We start from the raw sequence: 23,453 nt of genomic DNA, 5'->3' as shown, positions 1-23,453 counted from the left end.
TATGCCATAGCAAACTAATTCATAAATTTAGACGGAAGAAATATTGTTTATAGCCCACTTCAATTTGAAACAGAAAAGCAATGTTAGGGTGTGTTTTGTACGATAGAAAATGTTTTATTACACATAAGTGATTTTCTTACTTTTTTTTTCGTTTGGTAAGCTATCATCCCAAGAGCAGTGGTGAAGCCATGCTATATATACTAGACATTGAAACTCTCTTTAACATTTTTTGTGCTTTATTTTTTTATTTTTTGAGTTTCGTTTGTGAAAATCTCATCTCTTGTCCAAAAGTATCTTATATATAATCTAAATAAATACGAAAAAGTAATAGAGTGTTGTAAAAGGAACTAGCTAATTCTTCGTAACAGAATCTTGCAGCAAATAACCCTTTAATGCCTACTACTCCATAATTAATTGATAACATTTGCTACTATGTGGATACAAAAGAACCTAACACATGTACTTGCAACAGACGCAACTTCTAAATGCAATAATTCACTTGAAGTAACTAGACAGTATTGCTTAACTCTCAGGATCAGATAAATACACAGGGCTATCCAAATCACCCATTTCTGCTGAGGCAAATGACTCAGAACTATCTGCACTTGACAGGGAAGAAGGCGATCCATCAGAGTCCGACATCCCTTCATCATGCATAATGATGTGTTCATCATCAATCTCAGATGTATCTGATCCAGAACCACCTAGGAGAAGCTTGTTTATGGCTCCTTTTGCAGTTTCGGTGAACCATTCGTCCTCGGGTAGGGCACTGATAAGAAAGACATTTTCATAAATGAGGCTCACACATAAAGAAGATGAAAAGTAGCAAGATAGGTGAATGAGGTATATATACCTTTGTGGATCTATGCCCCTGGCAGAAAACGTCCTGACTGCACGTGCAATTATGTCTGATGATATTTGATGCACATGCCTTGATGGATAACCCGCGAATCGTGCAATTTCAACAGTGAAGTGCATGTCAAGAATTAACTGTCAAACAAAAAGTTGATAAAGAGAGTGTTATCATAACTCAAATATAGAACATCAAAATATTTGCTTAACAAGAGATCATTTCACCTTAAATATCGCAAATGAATGTTAGTATGACATAGTCCGGTCAAAGACTAAGGTATCTTTTTGGAATTTCATCAAGTTAACGGCTAATGAGAAAATACCTTAAGCTCTTAAACTCTAAAACCAATTAACATCTTATGCCGATTGGGCTGAGGAAGTAATAAGATACCTTCATTTTCTTTCTTATGACAAGGAACAAGATACCCTTATTTTCAAACACCCAGATACCCGGAGAGTTACTTTTAGAAAGAGGTAGCACACAAACGGCCGTCCTATGCCCAACTATGTATCCTTTTAAATTGTCCATCCAGGAATTTCTAAACAGTTTTGAACTTTAATCTGCAATAGAGCTATACAATATATTCTGTTGCAGATGGGAGGAGAATTTTTACGCATGCCAAAGGACTCGATGCAGATCGTGAACTCCTCTAAGAATGACAAGACAGGGGGTAAGGAGATACACAACATGGAGGTGGAAAGTTTTGAAGGTGATGAGTCGATGGAATTGCCGGGAGAGCAGATGGAATTTTTGCACGAACCCAGGCCCTTAGCAATTGATGACAGTATATCTGAGGAGGCTTTTGAGTCTCAAGCAACGCTGAGATTTCACATAAATTTAGTCAAATTAAGCCAAATATTTGGGGTGTGTACAGAGGGATATGATAGAGAATTCTTCTCATTAATAAGTAGAACGGGGCAAAAAACCACAGGGGAGGAACAAAGCAACAGAGACAATAATAGCAACACAACCAACCAATCAGTGCCTAAAGAGTTGAGGAATCTCATTTTCAATATGAAATTCAAAGAGGAGGAGCCTAGGAGTAGAGGGAGGAGATTATCAATTGTGGAACAATGATGGTAAAAATAATTTCTTGGAATGTAAGGAGGTTAAACGACGAAGGGAAGAGGGATTTAGTCAGAAACTTGATTAATCAATAGGGGGCAAATGTCTATATTCTTTTGGAGACTAAACTAAAGGACAATATTAGTAGTTTAATTCACAGCATTTGGAACAACAGATGGTTGAGTGAACTTCATGTAGAGGCACAAGGGTCTAGTGGAGGTATTTTAATTATGTGGGATAAAAGAATATGGGAGGGGGTTCTCGTGGAAGCAGTATCACAATGCATTTCTTGTAAATTTTCAAACCAGAATCAAGAATTTTCCTGGTTTCTGACAGCAGTTTATGCTAAGTGCAAGAAAATAGAGAGGAGAGAACTGTGGAGTGAGCTGGGTGCTATGAGAAGTCTGTGTGAAGGTCCTTGGGTAGTAGGGGGGGACTTCAATGTTATTAGATACCCAGCAAAAAGATCCAATTGCCCTAGGATTAATGGTGCTATGACTGAATTTTCTGAATGCATTGAGGAATTGGAATTAATAGACCCTCTTTTATTTGGAGGGTCTTACACCTGGAGAAGAGGGGAAGGGCACCAAACAGCTTCCAGAATTGATAGATTTCTCTATAGCTCACAATGGGAGGAGCAGTTCACTTTTATCAAGCAATCCACAATGCCAAAGTTGGGATCTGACCACAACCCAATTCTACTGACATGTGGGAATCTGAATTTCAAGAAGTCTTACTTCAAATTCGAAAATTGGTGGATGAGAGTGGAAGGATTCAAGGAAGAGGTGAAATTATGGTGGCAATCTTTTGTAATAACTGGAACCCCCAGTTTTGTTTTGGCAGAAAAGCTGAAACTTTTGAAAGGAAAGATGAAGGAATGGAGTAAGAATAATAGAAATAATTGTAAAGCACAAAAGGAGGAGATTATGGAGGAGCTAGCCAAATGGGAAGCTGTACAGGAACAAAGGGTGCTCACAGAGGAGGAGATCCAACAAAAAAACAAATTTGGCTATCACTTATGAGCAAGTAGCTAAGAATGAAGAAATAAGATGGAGGCAAAGATCAAGAATCCAGTGGCTAAAGCAGGGGGATAAAAATACTAAGTTTTTTCACAGAGTAACTACTTCTCATAAAAGGTATAGTTCCATTGAGTCTCTACTGGTGGATGGATGCAATACTAATGACCCCTCTGTCATTAAAGAGACCATCAAAAGCTTCTACCAAAATTTGTACACAGAACCAGAGGAGTGAAGGCCTGAGCTACAATTACAAGGGATCACAACCATAAGTGTGGAGGAGCAGATAGAACTAGAGGGTCCTTTTGAGGAGGAAGAGATCTTAGGCTGCTTAAAGCTTTGTGCCATGGAGAAAGCACCTGGACCTGATGGTTTCCCCATGTCCTTTTACTTGTCTTTCTGGGAGATCCTAAAAGAGAATATTATGAAGGCTATACAAGAATTCCATGCTAGACAGATTACTGAAAAGAGCTTTAATGCTACTTTTGTAGCACTCATCCCCAAGAAAGCCAGTGCTGCTGAACTAAAAGACTTTAGACCAATAAGTCTGATTACTGGAGTTTACAAGGTGATAGCAAAACTACTGGCAGAAAGGCTGAAAAGAGTGATTGATAAGCTTGTCAACAAAAACCAAATGGCATTTATTAAAGGAAGACAAATAATGGATGCAGCTCTCATTGCAAGTGAGTGTGTTGACTCCAAATTGAAAGGAAACATTCCAGGGGTAATGTGCAAGCTGGACATTGAAAAAGCATACGATCATGTAAATTGGAGTTTCCTACTAAACACCTTGAGACAAATGGGTTTTGGAGAAAGATGGGTGGGATGGATAAAATTTTGCATAAGCACTGTGATCCTCTTTCACCCTTTTTATTTATCCTCGTAATGGAGGGATTTGATAGTTTGATAAGGATTGCTACTCAAAACAGGTGGATTAGAGGTTTCCAGATTAGTGGAAACAATGGTGATATTAAAGAGATTTGCCATCTACTTTATACAGATGACACCGTGATTTTCTGTGCGCCACAGGAGGAGCAATTTAGATTCATCAATCTAATTTTGTTGTTTTTTGAAGCTTGTATAGGTTTGAAAGTTAACTGGGGAAAGAGCAGTTTATATCCTATTGAGGATGTGACAAACATCCAAAGCCTAGCTGACATTTTGGGCTGCGGAGTGGGAAAATTGCCCACAACTTATTTGGGTATGCCTTTAGGTAATACACACAAAGATTTGAAGATATGGGGCAGCATAGTCGAGAAGACTGGAAAAAGACTAGCCAAATGGAAGGCTCAATACATTTCTTTTGGTGGTAGACACATTCTTATCAACTTTGTTCTAGATTCTATCCCAACATATGTTATATCTCTTTTCACTATACCGGCAAAAGTGGCTAAGAAATTGGACAAACTTAGGAGAGATTTCCTTTGGCATGGTTGCATAGAGAACAAAGGATACGATTTGGTCAAGTGGGCGACAGTTTTGCATAGAAAAGATAAAGGTGGCTTGGGCATCAGAGATTTGAGGAAGCATAACAACAGTCTTTTGATGAAATGGTTGTGGAGATACACTAAAGAGAGGCAAGCTTTGTGGAAAGATTTGATTAAACGTAAATATGGGGAGGATGGATTCTGGTGTAGTAACATAAGCACGGATGCTTATGGAGCGGGGGTTTGGAGAGCTATTAGAAACTTATGGCCCAAGTTAGAAGCAAATTTACATATCAAGGTTGGGGATGGAAGGAGAACTAGATTCTGGTGGGATGTATGATCAAACAAACCCCCCTAAAAGACCTCTTTCCTGATCTATTTATTTTGTGCACCAATTCTGAGGCAATGATCAGTGATTGCGACTTCTAAATGATTGGGAAATAGAGAGAGTAGCCAAACTGTTGGAGGAAATGGGGGATTTTGCAGGCACCAATACTGCCAATGATGTTGTTAGATGGTCACATAGCAAGGATGGGATCTTCACAGTTGGCAGGGCATATAAAAAGAAGTGCAACTCGCAAAGTAGCAGATACCGAAGCTCATCGAAAAATATCTGGAGGACTGCAGCACCAACAAAAGTTAAATGTTTTACTTGGTTGGTCATTAGAAAGGCATGCTTGACACATGAAGTCTTGAGGAAGAAAAGAAAGATCATACTTCCGTGGTGCTCTTTATGTGGGAAGACAAGGGAAACTAACAGTCACCTATTCTTACATTGTACTTTCACAGCACAAATATGGTCCATGTTTCTCAACTTTTCAGAAGTGAAATGGACTATGCTCGAACATACACCTGATTTACTTAGTTGTTGGATCAGGAGAGGAGGTAGCAAGAGACAGAAGACCTGGTGGAATTTGATTCCACATTGCATTTAGTCGACAGTGTGGAAGGAGAGGAATAGTATGAATTTTGAAGATATATCCAATTCCATTCACAAGGTTAAATGGAATTTGCATTGTATCTCTATATTTTTTGTATAAAGAGATAGGATTAGAGGATTCAGATCAACTTTTAGAATTCTTAGGATCCTTGTAAGTATTATGTTTTTTGTTCTTTTCTGATTTTCTAAAGGTCCCCAGCATATCCTTAATGCTGAAGAATACAATGTTTACCAATTCTCAAAAAAAAAATTAAACAAAGCTATAACAGCTCCTAAACACTATCCCAAATTGAATGAAAATCCGGGTAGCATGCCAACAGGTGATAAGGTGAAAAAGTAAAATGAAATTGTGCTAATACTCTATTATATTCAGGTAGTACAACTAAAGACAGGGTAGTAGATATAACAAAATACCTGCTGCAAACCCAGTGGCTGCAGAGGAGCTGAATCATCCTCTAGAACACTCCAAAATTCTTGTTCATCAGACAACCACATTACCACAGTCTCTGTCAGTCTGGCAAGCAAAACCTTCTGTATCTTCTCTCTTCCTAGAAGAACATCTCCTGCCACAGTTGCTAATTGCTGCAGCTTACCAAATAATGCCTACAGGTTTGAAGATTTATCACCTTTTAGTTACATGAAAGGGTTGGATAAAGGAATATTACACATTCAGTCACCCAATTCACAAAAAGGAAAACTTAATTAATCTTGGACCGTTTTTTGTGAATGGGGAAAAGAAGAGAACAAGCTAAGACAGGCAAAAGAATTAACTAGGGTGTGCTATTCATAGCACCAATAAGTAAGGATCGTTTTGGAAACTAGGACACAAGGATTACAGTACCTGAAATGGCAATGAAGGTAGCGGATCAGTGTCCCAAATTGTATCTTGTCCAACACCACTCAAATAAATCTGAGCATCTAATCGTGCATCACCATCTCTTGAGTATATGAAATTAACAACATATTGTCGACAGAAATTATCTCTGAGTTTGTCTAGTGAATGCTGAAGTTGACGCCTCCAGTCCTTGAGTTCTACGGTATTGTTTGCGGCAGGCATCATATTTTCAGACCCCGCCTCCTTGCTTTCATTAAGAACATTCCAAATTCTAGATACAACCATAGGCAATAGTTCCTCAGCAATGGTAAATGCAGTTCCCAATAGTGCAAGCTGCTGAGAGTCTGTTTCAGCTCTAAAAGGAACAGGTTCTTTCAGCTCAGTGAGATTATCATCCTCGGAAAGACCAGGTAGGGCTTTAATCAATGAATCCACATACTTGTCAAAAAGATGTGAAATTCTGGTCAATATGTTAGCTCCAAAGTGTAGAATGACTAACTGGGTGAGCTTCTCCACTATTTCCTGCAGAGGAGGCCAAAGTTGGATCAAACTGTTATTAAGCCATCATTACAAGAAACAGACATCTGATGCAGTGCTATTGTTCTTGTCTCTTTTTTTTTTCTACATGTTGCAGTTCATAGCAATCTCAAACATCTATGGATGCTCCTACTTGAGCAACGACAACTACTTGAGACATCTATTTAAGTGGCACCGCATTGAAGGTTGTCCTAAAATTGTAGCTAGCAGAATCCAGCAGAAAGAGAACAGTGCATTTATGTTAATATACACATGCAGACACACATATTCATATACTGCACTATTGTAAATGGTAGTTATGCCACCATGCTGAATATGCAGCAATAAGTGTGTTACATACAAGACAGCTTCTTTTTCTCCTTCTTCATTGGCAAAGCAGAAAAGGTCCTTTGACGGAGTGGCACTTTCATGTTTTTATACTATTTTCTGCTCAAGAAATATTTCTTTTCTTGGACCAAGGAGGCACACTTTAACCCCCAAGGTTCTTTCTATTTCTGCTAATGAATCTGGTAGTTGAATATACAAGAGTGTGTGCATGTGTGTGGAGGATGCACAGCAAGTGAGAAGAGAATAAAGTATCTAGATATAATCTTCCAGTCTCTCAACAGATTCAGTTGTGTCTAGAAAGGCCAACCATAGAGGTCTATCAAAAACAACATTATAGGTTACAAATTGGTTAGAGTTCTTGCCGAATTACCAATTTTCAAAAAAAAAAAAATGGTTAGAGTTCTTGCAAGAATACTTGCACACCTATAAGCCAAGTTATGTAAAAGAACTTGCATAACAACTATAACAAGGTGAGGGAGGTCTTAATCGAGGGGAATTTATTATAAAAAAAAAAAGGGGGGGATTTAAATCTGCACTAAGCACTTCATGAATCAAAGTCATTTGAAGTTTGAGGGATACAGTAATAACACTTGAGCAATCAGATAACCAAACATTAATAAATAAGGATTAAGACCTTACTTTGACTATATATATGAATCTCATTCCACTTTCAACAAGCAAAGTATCAGATGTAGTTGCAAATGTAGATAAAGGAGACGCAAACCGAGGTGACAATGGTTTCCCTTCATCACTTGAAGAAAAATCAAGAACTGCTTTCCTGGCTCGTATATAGTTCAACTCGAGGACTTCTTCCATATATGGGTGCAAAAGCACCAAGAGTAATTTTGACAGTTTAAGGCCCTGTTTCTCCAAGGCATTACAGTGGTTAAGACTGGCTTGAACACAAACACTTGCTGCATGTAAAGCAGGAGCTCCATCAGAAGGCGGTGCGTGTTCTTTAACCAACCGCACAAAGTATTCAATTTCCCTTTCTGCCCACTGGATAATTCTGTTGCTATAAACAGGATTGTCACCAAACATTGCACCAGATTCCTTAGTAGTCAAAGAAATGGTAGAGAATACAAGGTTAGACAATGTGGCTGAGTAAGTCTCGGGATAACAGGGACAAAGGGGAAGGAAAGCCTCAATACTTTTCCGAAGACGAGATCTGTACGAATTAACAAGTAGCTGATGTGCCAAAGAACCTTTTCCAAGCTTGAGCAAAGCAGACAAGGCTTTCTTAAGTTCAACAATGCCAATTGAAGGTCGTTCAGTGATCTCAACCAGCTGATTCTCGAGCATCTTTTTTCTTTTAGACAAAGCAGATTTAAAAGATGATGGTTCAGTAGATGAAGTGTCTCCTGAACTTTTCAGCTCAGGATGACTTCTTTCTTTAGCATCTATTGCCTCTATTACCTCCTCAATCTTGTGCTCAGCCAGAAGAACATCAATATTCTCCAAAAATAACATGTTTTCATCTTCCATGTCATTCATGAAAGTATCACCATAATCAGAGCTTTGAGAACTTTCATTAGCTTCTTGGACATCACCACTAGTTCGGCTCCATTCATCCAATTCTCTGCATACACCATTCATGAGATCTTGAACAAGAATACCCTGTGCGGATATATGCTTTCTAAGCTCATTGAGCTCGTGTTCTGTTTCCACAACTTCCTCAGACAATCTACAATGACAATAACAGATTAGAAGTTGACCTTTGCACATAGAGGGGTCACGTACCATTACATGAGTTCATTTAAGGTTGTGTGATAAGAGTGTATATAAGTATCCAATGTGTCTATGATTTGGCCAATAATCCAGTATACTTTAAAGAATCTGCACAAAGGACCCATATCCAAGTTGCACTCGTTTGGCATGGGTACATCAAGGCGAATGAAGGACACTTAACATAGATCAGGAGATTAAACTGAAGGTGATAGGTACAAAAAACTACATAAAGCAGCCTGATGCAAAAAGTAGGCAGTAATGACAAAAAGAACATCTGGATATGCAAAGTTCAAAAAGACTAGATGCAAGTAATCGGCCTAGCTAAATTTATGGAGATTATTAACACCATCTACATTTTTATCTAGAGATAGTAAGTTGAACAGTCAATAAACTTTCTTTCAATGTGTTTTTTCATCTCTCATGTTTTTGTCGATAAGGAAATATGTCTTGTAGCCTTCTCCAATAAAAAAAGCTCTCATATAATAATTAGGAATATAAGAAGAGCAATGTGATGATGATTATTCTCCTATTTCACAAAAAGATGCAAGAGCAAGTCGTCCCTTTATCACATGCTATCTCTGCTTTCAGTTCCTCTACCTGATTATGCACGTAAAGCGTTCAGTATTGATGTTAGGACTTCTGATCAAATAGATAATGGAACCATTATATTTTAATAAATCTGACTCCTATTCTGTTAAATTAACTCTTATTATCCTTCTTTGAATGTTTTTTTAAAAAATATAACAAACAAAAAGCAATCAGATAATATAGAAGGGTACCCAAAAAAGGAAGCATAAAACAGGGGACAAATTGCACTTTTCCAGATAAATATTAGATATCTTATAATGCTGTGCTTATAAACCAACTGTTTAAAGGATGTGTCTCTCCAAACCTTTCTACTTCTTACCATTTCCCCACAAACGAAGCCGCAACCCCCCTCCCACCACAACCATATTGATGGAAAGACACGTTGGGTTCCGTTTACAGTTCTGAGGAAGGATTCTCAGTATCAGAGACTAGAACATCAAGAGGCAACTCATAAAAAGTGGACACAGTTGGGTTGAATTTTGGTTCTTCTAGAGATAGGACATGTGTCCATTTGCTATCGACATGAACTCAACATCAGACTTTAGTATGAGTCCAAATACATAGACTACCAGATAGTTCTCATGGTCTCCTAGCTGTGAAGGGATGCCGCCTTCTGTACAAATTATATCACATCTCTTTGAGGTAGTAGAACCTGTATTTGTCAATGATACACATTTTCTCATTTAAGTTTTGCCATTGTGCCCTTAGAAATTTAAGTTTTTAACAGACTGGTAACAACAGTTTCCATAGAAAAAGCAGGAAAAATGTTTATGAAAATGTAGCATTGAACAAAATTCTCTTCCACTTTCTTTTGGTCTAGTAAAAGAGTTTCATCAGCCAATACCTCAAGAAGGCCAGGCACTTTGTTCGAGTATTACCACACAGGTTCTCCACTGCATCCTTCAAATCCAAAAGCTCAAAACAGATTTTCCTAATTCCCTGCACAACTCAGAACAATAAACTGGGGAACTCATAAGAAAGACAAAAACTGGCAAAATCAGCAAGCACTCCAAAAATAGTGGGAAAGATGAAGACTACTTTTATCTGTGATATATTGAAAAATTAACCAAAAAGAAACGGAACAAGCACTTAAAGAAATTGGGTATGCATTTTTGGGAAATAAAAAAAGGTAATAGTTTGGCACATAACAAGCACTTACAGATGTTTGTACTTCCAATTGTTTCCTATCTATTCATGGTATACAGAATTCGTAATATCGACATAACAGAAATCAAGTTCGATTATTGCAGCCAACATATCTCCACAAAAAGTTAAGGGATGTTATCAAAGATAAATTGGGAAGAACTCTTATTGAATTGGTTGAAGATAAATACAAGAGAAGCTCTAATACAGGAACCTTAGTCTACCTACAATAAAATAAGCAATTATTTTGTATGTCCAATAATATATTCTTTATGGATATGGTTAGTGTTAGCATCAGGACATGTTGTCAAGAAAATTCTGCCCACCAAGGCTGGAGTATATAGGCTCACACCAAGTATTGTAGTGGGATTCGGACATGAGATTTCTAGGTTGTTACTCCCATGACACAACCTCTAGGTCATCCCCTTATGAACAAAAAGGGGCATCCATTAGCTTTCTTCCTAAAATTTTTTATTTGGGAAAAAACTAATTTTACCTTGCACTGGTTAACAAAGCAGATTTTTAAAACTCCCTTGCCTTCTTTTCCAACTTCTCTTATTTGATCATAATTCCTCACGCCTACTCACCACATCGCCAACCATTCTCCCTATTTTAACCTTTACCCTAAGGCTGGTTGCAACATTCTGGTATGATCCACTACATTTGCTCATTTTAACTCTCAACTACATTCTGGTCAAGACCAAGAACAGACAGTATTCTGAATTCAAAGTCCTCATAAATATACTCCTTTCTAGATAACGTCCTCATAAATGTACTCAAATTGTCAAGATTCATGTCAAACTATATCAGTGAGATTACACTAAGTATTATCCACTAGGAAGATGATTTGAAGAAATTTGCTGAATCAACATTAATAAAATGAAAGAAGGCACTACTGGCACATTAATACATCAGTAAACTAGTACATAGATGTGGAAATTTTACTAGTCTAAAGAAAAAAAATCCCCTGTTATATGGAAGAGCATCTTCGATGCATAGCGAAGCTATACATAATTAACTAACATCCAAAAATGCTTAACAGCCCCATCACACATGATTAATTCAACTACTCTATGTAGCTCATAAATTCTATTATCCATCCACATATAGATGAAACGGATAGCTTCCCTACTTCCAATAATCAGATCCAAGAACAAGTCATGCAGAACAGAAAAAACAACAATTGTAGCAAGTTTTAAGCCCAGTTCTCCCTCAAAAATCACACACATCGTCACCAACAAAAATTCATGAACAAAGAAACTAGCTCTTGTTCCTGCATGATATGTGTTTCCTAGCATATAACCAAGTTTAAGGCAGACACACTTCAGGAAGACCTAAGCCAAATACTTTCACCAAAGCACTAACATTTTACTCCCAGCACTTAAAATAATAACTTAGGAAACCAGTTGCATTTGAACTCCCAAAATAAGGAACATCCACTTAACTATTCACAACATGGAAGAACTAAAGCTTAGTGTCTTCCGCATGTAAAACTAGGTTTGTTTCTTTTACTGTAAAAAGGGATACCTCAAGAAACCAAACTAAATAAAAATTCCCAAAAAAAAAAAAATCCCACCTAGAAAAACTCACAAATTTAGCTCAGAAAACAGATCAAACTTCAAGTAATGAACAAACACACTTCCACATTTCATCTAGTACCAAAAATTTTACTTCCAGCACTTGAAGCTAAAACCCAGCAAACGAAATTGAACTACAACTCCAAAAATAAAGAACATCCAGATGAAAAGTTCCAAACTTGATTCCAAAAATTGATCAAACCCCAACAACAAATAAGAGAAGCTGAATTTGCTATCACGCTATTTTCTGAGTTAATGAAACAAAATGTGGGTGAAAAGAACGTAGAGAAAATGCAAAAGATAGTACCTTTTCAGTCTTGGACTGGTAAATTGAGTCTATCTTGGACTGAGGAGTAACACTTTCAATACATGGGAAATCATCTTCTTCTTCACTGCTTTCCATCCTCATTTTGGCGTTTCCAACCAGTAGATTTTCCGCTTTTGCAGCTATGAAAATGGGAAAAATGAAGAGACACAGTTCAGTGGACTTCGCCTTGTAATTGGACAGTTCGAAAAAAAAAATAGCCTTTAAATTAAATGATTTATCCAATTTAATTAATCAAAATAAATTAATTTATGTGTTCACTTATTAAAAATTTGATTACTAAATAGAGATACAATGGTACTTACCTCATTTTATTTTAGGGAAAATTACGCGATTAAGCAAACATATATTAGTTAATTAGTTAACATAAATCTAGTTTGCACTAATTATAATTCAAAACTTACTTCTAGCTATAATTACACTCATCTCTCTCGCATCTCTCATCCCTTCCTCTCTCTCGCCTCTCTCTGGAATCTCACTCAACTCTCTCTTCTTTTTCAGTCATCTCTCTCGCCTCTCCCTGTCAATCTCTCTCTAGATTTTCTTCTCTCAATCTTTTTTTCACTTTATACAAACACAAATGTATAATTTGGTTTGTGTTTGTATAAAGCGAGAGAGTCTGGATATACAAATGCATATCTCTCCACCCTATACACTTATAATTATACAAATACAAAAGTTTCTCTGCCCAATTCTCTTTTGCCTTTCTCTCTCTCGCTTTATACAAACACAAATTATGCAAATACAAATGTATAGTTTGTGTTTGTATAAAGCGAGAGAGAGAGAGAGATTGGATATACAAATACAAATGGTTTAACTCAATTCAATTGTATACGAATTCAAAATGTATGCAGATATACAAATACAATCGTTGATAATTATACATAGTAGTTACATATATACAAATACAATTCACCTCTCTCCACTCTCTGCCTTTTTGCTCACCTCTCTCCTCCCTATAACATGTAGGTGTGAATCGTAATTAGCAAACTATAGTTATGAAGCATAATTAAACTATTTTTGAGTGGTTATATGCAAAGATTCTCCTTCTTTTTAAGGGACGTGAAATCTAGATTGGTAACATATAAATAGGAATGGATGGAGTAGTATAAAATAAACAAATCTCATATATTTGGAGCTAATTACATCTTATCTCAAAAGTTTCCCCAATTACAAAAATCTCTGGATTTTTCATTGCTCTCAAATACATTCTTTGTTGTGCGATACAATGCACATGATACATTACTTAACATGAGGGATGTATTCGAGAGCGGATATGAATGTATTCGAGAGGATATGGATATATTCGAGAGGGGATGGATGAATTCGAGAAGGGATAGGGATGTATGTGAAAAGGAATTTTTGTAATATTTTTTAACTGATAGGAAATTTCAGAGATTATGATATCTTAAATTGTGTATCTATGTTTTTTTTTCCTAACTTGTATTATCATTCATTTTCAAAAAAAAAAAAAGATTGACAAAGAAAATTAAAAAAGTCAAAATGTTCCTTGAGAATTCATGATAACGAACATAATTAATATAAATTTGAATAAAGAGAAAGAAAACAAAAGGGAAATATCATTGATTTCTATACGAAAAACTACTATTACTATTTGTGATTGGAAATGACTTTGGAGAGCAAGCTCAGATAAAAATTGTATAAAATATGTATATAATAGCATAAATTTTGTACAACAAACTAGAAAAGAACTTTAGTTCAAAACTAAAAAAAATAAAAATGGGTGTTTTTATAAAATATAAAAGTTTGTTGCAACAACAAAAAGTCATGTACAGTGTACACTTAGGTGCAATTTATTCTATTTATCCAATAAAGTTTTGGTAACGTAAACAGTAAAAAGAGAGAACTTTACATGAAGCGCAAGTTTGATCATAACAGCAACAACAACAAAGTCCAAGTACATTTCATTGATAATATCAAGTACAATATATGATAGTGTTTTAACTTTGTCAAGATTGACATACTTCTGAAGAAATACATACTAGATAAGAAAAACACTTCCAAAGATAAATAAGATTGTGGAACAATTGCAGATTACAAATGTTGGAGATAACTTAAAGAGGGGAAGAATATGAAACTTAAAATGTTATTATTCCCCAAGTCTTCAGAAACTTGAATCCTATTTAGTGTTTAGTTGAAGAATTAGCAATCACATTGAAGCGTCGAGGAAAGCATCAGAGACATCAAGTTCCACGTTCAGGTTTTTGGGTGAAGGCATTCCTGCAACCACTTCTTCTTCAATGCCACACTCGTTTGTTCCTCTTCTGATCTTGAAGTAGCCATCCTGCCATGAAGACAAATATACATTTGACAAGAACATCATAAGGATGTACGCACTGCTCAATTAGCACATCTTCAAGAAGTAGGAAAGATGAAATCACCCAACAATGCAAATGTACAAAAGTAATAGCAACGGATGTTGAACATTATGAATCAAGTGTGTAAAATCCTATTAAGAAAGGGTAAACCAATGGTTCAACAACTTTTAATATTTTTCGTAGAAGAAGGAACTATTTCTGCTCAAGTAAAATGTTGAAAGAAAAAGCGTTAGATCAAGACATACGTCACCCCAGCCTCTGTTCCATTGATTGGCAAGGAGCTGCAAAGCCAAAAAAGGATGATTGCATTTAGAAAGGACGAAATGATTTTGAAGATCTTAATGGCACAATTAGAAGATGTCAACAAACCCAATAGTCCTCTCCATCCTCAGAGGTTCCCCATCCAATGAGCTTAACAGCATGGCCTCCCATTTCCTCACCATTTATGTGTTTGTAAACTCCAGACTTGTAGTGAGCGAAATCCTGTGCTCGAGAAACAGTTTGTCATTCAGTACAGGGAGGTCACAGGTAAAAATAGGAGAAGATAACAGAAAGAGTAAAGAAACTAATCCAAGCGGCAAATTTCAATTTCACCAGAAAAGAGGATGCATTCACAAGGACACCATGCTGAGGGTAAATGCAAGAACAAAATAAGCGGTCTACTACTTAAGTATGCACCAATTGACAAACAGTACAATTATGCACAAATGGCTCAAATATTTCCAGACTGAGAAATTAGTGCGTCTAAACAATGACCTTTAGATGCATTTAAGCAGATCATTGGACTTTCTAACTGGTACTTCATTATTGTCATGGACATAATTATCCTGGAACATAAACCTCCACAGATCACTAATTGGCACAATATTTCCACAAACATAGTAGATGGTAACGCTAGAATTCAGAAGGGTAGAGTTGGTGATCAACAAGTATTTTGGACTCTATAGATCAGCTTACCAACAATTATTTGATAGTTAACCATCAAAAGAAAGTAATTCCAATTATATTTTGCTATTTAATTCAGCCAAGCATTATTATTGTCCTCACATATGATTTGTAAGAGAATCATATTTTAAAAATTAGAAGAGGGTATTTTGTAATATTTAACTAAAGTTTCTCAAAGTTCATTAGAGTTAGCGTGAAATAAGCCGTCCAAGGTTAACAATATCACGGGGTAGATAGAGAACTGCTGTTCGATTGTTGTGTCGGATTAAGGCATAGTTGTTATTGTTGTTGTTTATCAGGTTCATGCAACATTCAACTTCATATCATATACTATAAATTGTACCCAAAAATTCAGGATCAGAACTTTACTCTCTTCCTCAATCATTCTTACCTCGTAAACAGTAAAAGAAACCTCAACTGGTCCATTCTTGTAAACTTCTGTCATGATACTGTACGGATCGGAGTTGATCAGGTATGCATTGACGCCAAAATGCTTGGATTTATTCCAGAGTAGATTCTCTTTAACACACTTCCTCTTGCACTGTGGAGTGGGATATGAAGGTTCACATCCAGGGTGGGAACATCCCTTATTATCAAAGTAAGGGTCACACTGACAGGAAAAATTTTATTAGTTGAGCATAATGATCCACAATCTTTTTTCAGATCGGTATAAGAATCCCACAATATCTGACAGATGTGATCCCTCTGAAGTACAACAAGTGTATAACAAAACAGTATACCTCTTCAGTGACCACACCCTTGCGAACAAAGTACTTCCAAGCTTCTAATGGATATCCACCATCACAACCATCCCCACATAAATAGCCACAGCATGCTACGATATCATTTGCCGACAGAGAGATATTCTGCCTCACACATAAAAATTGAATCATTAGCAACCATAACTAGAGTAAACTTGGAAGTTTCTGCATGAAGGAATGAATTTACCAAGCCATAATGAATACAGAAACGATCAGACAACGACTCAGCAGCACCAAAAGCCCAACAAGAACCACAATGTCCCTGAAATACAAACGATCAGATTGTTAGAATACCAGGAAAGAGCAATTAGCAAATTCAGGAGGAAAAACAAATGAGTGAAATTAGAACCAAGACAAATCACCTGATCTGCGTCGCAAAACAGTACCGGTGCATGACATCAAAAGATGGAAAGCATTAGCACCACTCTATAGAACTACAGCACTAAACCAAGAACAAAAGAGAAGAAACTAACCAAGAATTCTCCCAATAGTGCTACACTGAGGCCAAGCCACTCGTGCATCAAACTCTTGGGGTAACTTCAAAAGTTCTGGATGAGTTAAAATAGGGATACCCTTCAAATCACCCTTTCTTGTGGGCTTAACTCCAAGAAGGCGCTTAAATTGGGAAACCTGTGAATGAAGGGTACATGCACTCATAAAAGGAGAGCTGAAGGATGTGGCATTGCACAAAGAAAGTGCACCTAAGTTTGTCCAAAACGAATATACAGCTTTATGGAAATCTCACTGTGAAATTCGAGAATTGAGGGTTCAGTGCAGCTCTCCATCCAGCTTTTTCATTTTCATTAACCTGTTTAACGATTGAGTCCTGTACGACCATTCAAAAAGAATCTGTGACCTTTAGTTTGATCAGAGTACAATGACAGTAATATCTTCTCTATGATGAAGGAAATCATACCTGAAGGATTGCAGATTCCGCTTTAGCTTGGGATATTGGATTTTCTGCAACAACCTGCTTGCCGTTCAAAAAAGAAATTATGTATTCAACAATGGACTACAGGAAGATTAAATAACTTCGGGTATAGGCTTCAGCATATGGTACTTCAACCAACCAAGACTTAGCTTTCGCAAAATTGGACCTAAAACATACACAATTCAGACTGTCAACTTCTAAATGCTCTTAAATTGAATCCCTAACATCCTAGCCGCTGTAATGTCGAAAGCAACATTGAGAATATGAAAGAGATTAAGAACTCGACCATGTAATTTTGACTCAAGCAGCAATGCTTCTCCTCCACCATTTCCCCTTTTCTATTTCTTAGCAAAATGGGGGAAGTCTGGAGGTGAAGTCTTCAATTTCCCACTTACAAATTCAACATAGCAGCAAAATGCTGTTTCGCATTTCTAGTTTTCTTTAATTTCCAGTCATAACATGCCATGAATTTTCTCATTCATTTGACCCATATACTTTTTTCTTTCTTCTACTCGTGAAACACACACAACCATTGTTGCAAAATCTACACTTGTACTGCAAGTGTATATTGTTTTGCATGCATTTAGCTGCAAGAGAACTAGGACTGGAAAGAAAACTATATTTACTTCGACCTAAGTTGATAAATTGATTTGGTACATAATATTAAAAAGTTAGTTGTAAATATAAAAACAAATGTTCTCATTTTCTGCGTTTGGCAATAGACAATAGATGCAACTATATGTGCCAAGTCTGAATGTTTATGCCTGTCCCTTACCACTCACAAACTATTCATCAGCATCCAAATATAAATAAGTTAGAGCAAGATAGCATCAAGTTCAGGCTCTGGTACCATTTGACAATTCCCACTCAACATTTTATAATCAAGGAACTTTAAAGTGTGAATATGAACCAGCACAGAATAAACAGTGGCCTTGCAGAAGCTCATGGCAAACTAGGATTTGTCTCCGCATGGTTTAATTAGACAATTACTTTCTTAGGAGTTAGGACCTGGGCAATTGATTCAAATTGGACAATTACTTGCTACGAAACATCTTTCTACCTTTATGTAATCTTAGAAATATCTACTGTGGTAGATTATCATCTATTGGCGCTTCACTCATATACACCTTTAAAGTTTATGGTAGGTGAAAAACCATATACACAAAATATCATTACACCATCCATCCACCTCCTCCTTTCCACACTGTCAACCCAACATACTTCCATTTTTTTTGGTACATAATATACTTCAACTACATGTATGTATGTATATATATATATATATATATTCCAGGCAACATCTACACACACAAGACTATCCCACCCCACCCCCAACCCAAAAAGGGAAAACCAACAAACAACAGACCCCAAGCAATCAAGAATTGCAGGCAATATAAACAGAACCTTCAAGAAACATTAAAAAGATTTCATTTTTTAGGGGTATATTAGTTAATTAACTAATTATCATCATGATTACCAAGATTAAGCTCAACCCAAAAGCTAAAAATGAAAAGGACATGGGGTTTCGGTCTGATACAATAACTTAATCCATCCATTCATCTAAAAGCTACATAAAGCAAACCAATCATCCAAAAACACAACAAAAAAAACCATAAAGAATCAAGAATCAAACCTGCAAAACAAGGGTAGAGACAGCAACCAAAAGCAAAAAAATGGTTATGTGCTTCATATTTTTGGGCTTTCCTTTGGGGTTCTGCAATGGTGGTTTAAAAATGAAGGAACTCCAGAAAATATATATTTATATTTATAGATACAGGAAAAAGATGAATGAATTATTGGCCCTCTTTCTTGACGTATTAAAAATAAGATTATATTATTGCTCCCTTCTAAGATATTTTGAATTAAATAATTGGATTAATTAATGTTCAGTTCCCTAGGTCTGGAAAATGTTTAGTTGAGGAACACGTGTAATTTTTTTATTGGATATAAGAGTGTACTAATTTTGTCATTTTAAAGGTAAGGCCTAATCCACACCACTCAAACTTATCAGAATATTTCACTTAAACACTTTAATTAAAATTTGTACCTATTGAACATTTTATTTGTTTAAAAATTATTTCTATTAAACACAAAATGCTGACATGACTAAAAAAAGTGTGTTGCACCCTCCTTAAGGGCGATAAACAATTAATTTTTTTACTTTTTATTTATATTCCAACTTATACTGCTAATATTTTTTAAAATTAATTAACAAAAAGAAATGTAAAAAGAAGAAGAAAAGTCGTCTTCTTCCCCCACCACCTCTTTTCATAATCTCCTTCACCCACACCCCTTCCACCTCTCTCATTCTTTCTCTCACTCTCTCCAACTCTTTTTGGTTTTTTCCATCTTTCATTGTTTAGTTATTACATAGACCTAAGTTTCATATTTTCCGGCATAACTCCATTTTTTCAATGAAGATAACAATTTTTTTTCGGCAAAAGTTAATTATTTTTCATATAATTGTAATAAATGATTAGTAATGGAAAGTAAATGAATGGAATGAGTGAAAACTTTTGATGCTATTCGGTTGAAAGGGGAATTAATTTTTAGCTTGGGTGCGCAACCATGTCATACTACTTGAGGCGAAGAGGCAAGGCTTACTCATTGTGATCACGATACCGCCGGGGAACATGATAGTACATGATTTGACGAAGAGGACTGGTGGTGTGGGTGTGTAGGTGGCTTTTTTTAGAAAAATTGTTTTTAATTTTTTAGTTAGTTTTTTTAAAAAAATAATTAAAATAGACTAAAATAGTTATTTTTTAAAATACATTTTTAGATTTAAATTACACATGTCATCATTTAATTCATCAATTTGTCATGTCACTGTGATGTCACAGCAAGTGTATTACACACATCTCATATTTTGGGCTGATTGTCAAAACAATGTCAAATAGGTATCAATTTTAAAGGGTATAGGTGTTCAATNAACTCCATTTTTTCAATGAAGATAACAATTTTTTTTCGGCAAAAGTTAATTATTTTTCATATAATTGTAATAAATGATTAGTAATGGAAAGAAAATGAATGGAATGAGTGAAAACTTTTGATGCTATTCGGTTGAAAGGGGAATTAATTTTTAGCTTGGGTGCGCAACCATGTCATACTACTTGGGGCGAAGAGGCAAGGCTTACTCATTGTGATCACGATACCGCTGGGGAACATGATAGTACATGATTTGACGAAGAGGACTGATGGCGTGGGTGTGTAGGTGGCTTTTTTTAGAAAAATCGTTTTTTATTTTTTAGTTAGTTTTTTTAAAAAAATAATTAAAATAGACTAAAATAGTTATTTTTTAAAATACATTTTTAGATTTAAATTACACATGTCATCATCTAATTCATCAATTTGTCATGTCACTGTGATGTCACAACAAGTGTATTACACACATCTCATATTTTGGGCTGATTGTCAAAACAATGTCAAAATAGGTATCAATTTTAAAGGGTATAGGTGTTCAATAGATACAAGCTTTAGTTGAAGTGTTTAAATGAATTATGCGAATAATTTTAAGGGGTCGTGGATAACTTAAGCCTAAAGATAAATTAACGATTGAGATCTCTTATCATCTGTTTGTAAAAAAAATATTAAAATAAAAATCCTTCAAGTTATTTTTAATTTGAAATGAACTATCCACTTGTTTGTTTACCATTATTTGGAAGAACGGGACGTAATTTCAATTCTTGTTTTTTTATGAAATAAATAAATATGAAAGATAACGTAATGGGTCTTATGGATATATACGTATATCTTTCCAACTTGAATAGAAAACTATAATATTATTAAAAGAATTTAGTAATAATATGTTGGAAAGGTACTAGATTAGTTTAGTTTACATGAGAAATAAAAGTTCTTACTAATACAATATTTAGATTTTAATATAATAACTTAATATATATTATATACTTATATATATTCATGAGTTAATATCTTAAAATGTCACTCAACTTTAGAATTTTATCTAGCAAAGTCACTAATCTTTATTTTGTATCAATAAAATCACTCAATTTAGATCTTTATATCAATAAAATCACTCAATTAATTCCTTATTAAAAATAATTTACACCACAAATAAATTAATTTTTTATATTATGTTCATGATTAAACTACTAAATACATGACTCAAAGTTACATAATTATATTCATATGTTATAATCTTAATAAACATCTTATTTTTTCTATTTATACGAGTGACTTTAGGCCAAAGTTTTAATAGAAAATTATGTAACTTAAAGTGGCGTGTGGACAACTAGTATGGTATTGGATTTGATGGGATGGCATGGCCACTGTTTTCAACACCTAGCTAAGTCCCCAAACTTATTTATTACTTCATCCGTTTTAACTTATTTGTCTTATTATTTTTTAATTCATTTTGAAATGAATAACTTTTTAAGATTGCACAATAACACTCTGACAAGAAAAGGGGTGTGTTAACGCATAAGTCGTAACTGCTACTTTTTCTTTCTTGCTCCTTATTTCAAACTCAAGAAAAATCCTAATAAATACGAGAAAAAAGCACTCAAGCGCGCCCAATCATCTCTTCCCTTATAAAAGAAAAAAGGGCCCTCGGCCAATCGTCAATCGACAGCAACTCCGTCCTAGCGAAGTAAAGTCTCTGTCCCTATCGCTTGATTGAGTGTCTCTTCCCTACTTTTGACAGAAGAATAAGAGCACAAGTTATCCCTAGTAGTATACTACAATATCTCTATATCAGGGGGCTTGGGCTCAAATCTTACTCAACAAACACCTTTCTTAGTAAAGTTGTAGTAACTCTTTAATGCTAACTTACCATGTGACATGCTTATGATCACAATATTAAAAAATATTTTGTCACATTACATGTCTTTAATTTAAGACCACAATATTTTAAAAAAAAATTATTTTCTTAAACTCCGTGTCAAACTGAAACTAATTAAATAGCAATTTACATTGAGGCATCAAGGAAAGCATCATCAAGTTCTACATTCAAATTTCTTGCTGAAGGCAATCCTGCAACCACACTATGTTCAATGCCACACTCATTTATTCCTTTCTGATCTTGAAGTATCCATCATGTCATCACGGAGAGAAAGAGCTTTAGCTTACATGCATCGACTAGGTATGATTTGTAGTAAACAATAAAAAGTTTGAGATAATTATTTTTAGAAATTATGATAAATTATTTGAGATGAATGGAGTAATATATAATCATCGAGGAAATTATCTCAAAACAAAATTATAGTACTCTTTTGCTTATTCATTCTCGACTCACTTACACATCTTTTAAAGAATAATAAATAAAATGGTAATTTTATTAAGATTATCTTTTAATCATGATAAATTCAATATTTTTAAAATGCATTGAGAAAGTGACAAATTTTCTCCTGATTTTTCAAATTGATTAAGTAAAAATGACAGTTATTTTTAGTATAGTAAACAAATGAAAGTATAAGAAGAATAAATTTATAATTTGTCAACTATATTTATTCAATAAATATATAAGCGAATAAACTGACCATCATGAAAAAAAGAAAAATGTTATCTTTTTCCACTCAGAAAGGGAGTCTGTAATTAAAATAAATAAACAGACACTAATTAAGGTCTTGAAAAGCTACCTTTGGAGTTTTTTGTATGGTTTTTATGAATATTAGATAAAAATGCATTCGCCAATGCGTTTAAGGTACATTTTAACAATTTAAAGGGATTTTTTTTTTACTTTTTTCTCATATTATCCTTAGTATAAATAACTACATATAAAATAGTAGTAGTTAAATTAAGAGTTCCAAAGTATATAAGTAAAGTTAATTTAGTAAAATACAATTCTAATTAAAATTTTCTTAAGGAGTGTGTCTGGTCAATAGGGATCAAGTAAATATCAAATGAAAAGAGTACATTCAACTTTTATCCGAGTCATATTTAAACAAGTTGTGCATAACTCTATCGATTTTGGTGTTGAGCTATGTTTTTTTAATTTTTGTTTAAAAAGCTCTTAGGTGGATGCCCCAATTAAATTTAGGTTCACACGACCTCAAAGTGAATTTTGAACTCTCTTAACTACTTATCCAACCTCTAGTCTTGTGTCCACGACATTCAAAATCTATCTATCTATATATATATATATATATATATATACA

General features: G+C 35.0%; 2 protein-coding genes across 2 annotated transcripts; both read right to left on the bottom strand.

The window, feature by feature from the left end:
- Positions 1 to 341: 341 nt before the first annotated feature.
- On the bottom strand, positions 342 to 12,541 carry LOC125847785 (exocyst complex component EXO84C). The gene is made up of 7 exons (XM_049527479.1): positions 12,344 to 12,541; positions 10,161 to 10,255; positions 7,640 to 8,684; positions 6,143 to 6,658; positions 5,716 to 5,904; positions 854 to 990; positions 342 to 769 (listed from the first exon to the last, which is right to left on the bottom strand). Exons 1-7 carry the CDS (start codon positions 12,443 to 12,445, stop codon positions 523 to 525), a joined length of 2,331 nt encoding a protein of 776 aa, XP_049383436.1. The 5' UTR covers positions 12,446 to 12,541; the 3' UTR covers positions 342 to 522.
- Positions 12,542 to 14,246: 1,705 nt separating this feature from the next.
- Positions 14,247 to 19,142, bottom strand: LOC125849507 (cathepsin B-like protease 3). Its single transcript, XM_049529595.1, has 11 exons — positions 18,971 to 19,142; positions 17,323 to 17,376; positions 17,152 to 17,232; positions 16,880 to 17,036; positions 16,769 to 16,773; positions 16,594 to 16,668; positions 16,386 to 16,511; positions 16,037 to 16,255; positions 15,070 to 15,183; positions 14,946 to 14,981; positions 14,247 to 14,666 (listed from the first exon to the last, which is right to left on the bottom strand). The coding sequence occupies exons 1-11, from the start codon at positions 19,025 to 19,027 to the stop codon at positions 14,532 to 14,534; spliced, it is 1,059 nt and encodes a 352-aa protein (XP_049385552.1). The 5' UTR covers positions 19,028 to 19,142; the 3' UTR covers positions 14,247 to 14,531.
- Between the last annotated feature and the right edge of the window lie 4,311 nt (positions 19,143 to 23,453).

This window comes from Solanum stenotomum, chromosome 12 (genome assembly GCF_019186545.1).
Source record: "Solanum stenotomum isolate F172 chromosome 12, ASM1918654v1, whole genome shotgun sequence".
In the NCBI taxonomy this organism is placed as follows: domain Eukaryota; kingdom Viridiplantae; phylum Streptophyta; class Magnoliopsida; order Solanales; family Solanaceae; genus Solanum; species Solanum stenotomum.
The sequence above is the reverse complement of the archived record's forward strand: the minus strand, read 5'-3'. Positions and strand labels throughout refer to the sequence as shown.

Bases quoted from the DNA above. Each gene is read 5' to 3' on its own strand.
- LOC125847785 (XM_049527479.1), bottom strand. From the start codon at position 12,445: ATGAGGATGGAAAGCAGTGAAGAAGAAGATGATTTCCCATGTATTGAA. The intron at 6,659-7,639 runs GTAAGGTCTTAA...CCTCCTCTGCAG, and splicing joins GATTCATATATATAGTCAAA to GAAATAGTGGAGAAGCTCAC. The intron at 770-853 runs GTATATATACCT...CTTTCTTATCAG, and splicing joins AGGGGCATAGATCCACAAAG to TGCCCTACCCGAGGACGAAT.
- LOC125849507 (XM_049529595.1), bottom strand. From the start codon at position 19,027: ATGAAGCACATAACCATTTTTTTGCTTTTGGTTGCTGTCTCTACCCTT. The intron at 17,233-17,322 runs GTATGATTTCCT...ATGGTCGTACAG, and splicing joins CGGAATCTGCAATCCTTCAG to GACTCAATCGTTAAACAGGT. The intron at 17,037-17,151 runs GTGAGATTTCCA...CTTCATTCACAG, and splicing joins CTCAATTCTCGAATTTCACA to GTTTCCCAATTTAAGCGCCT.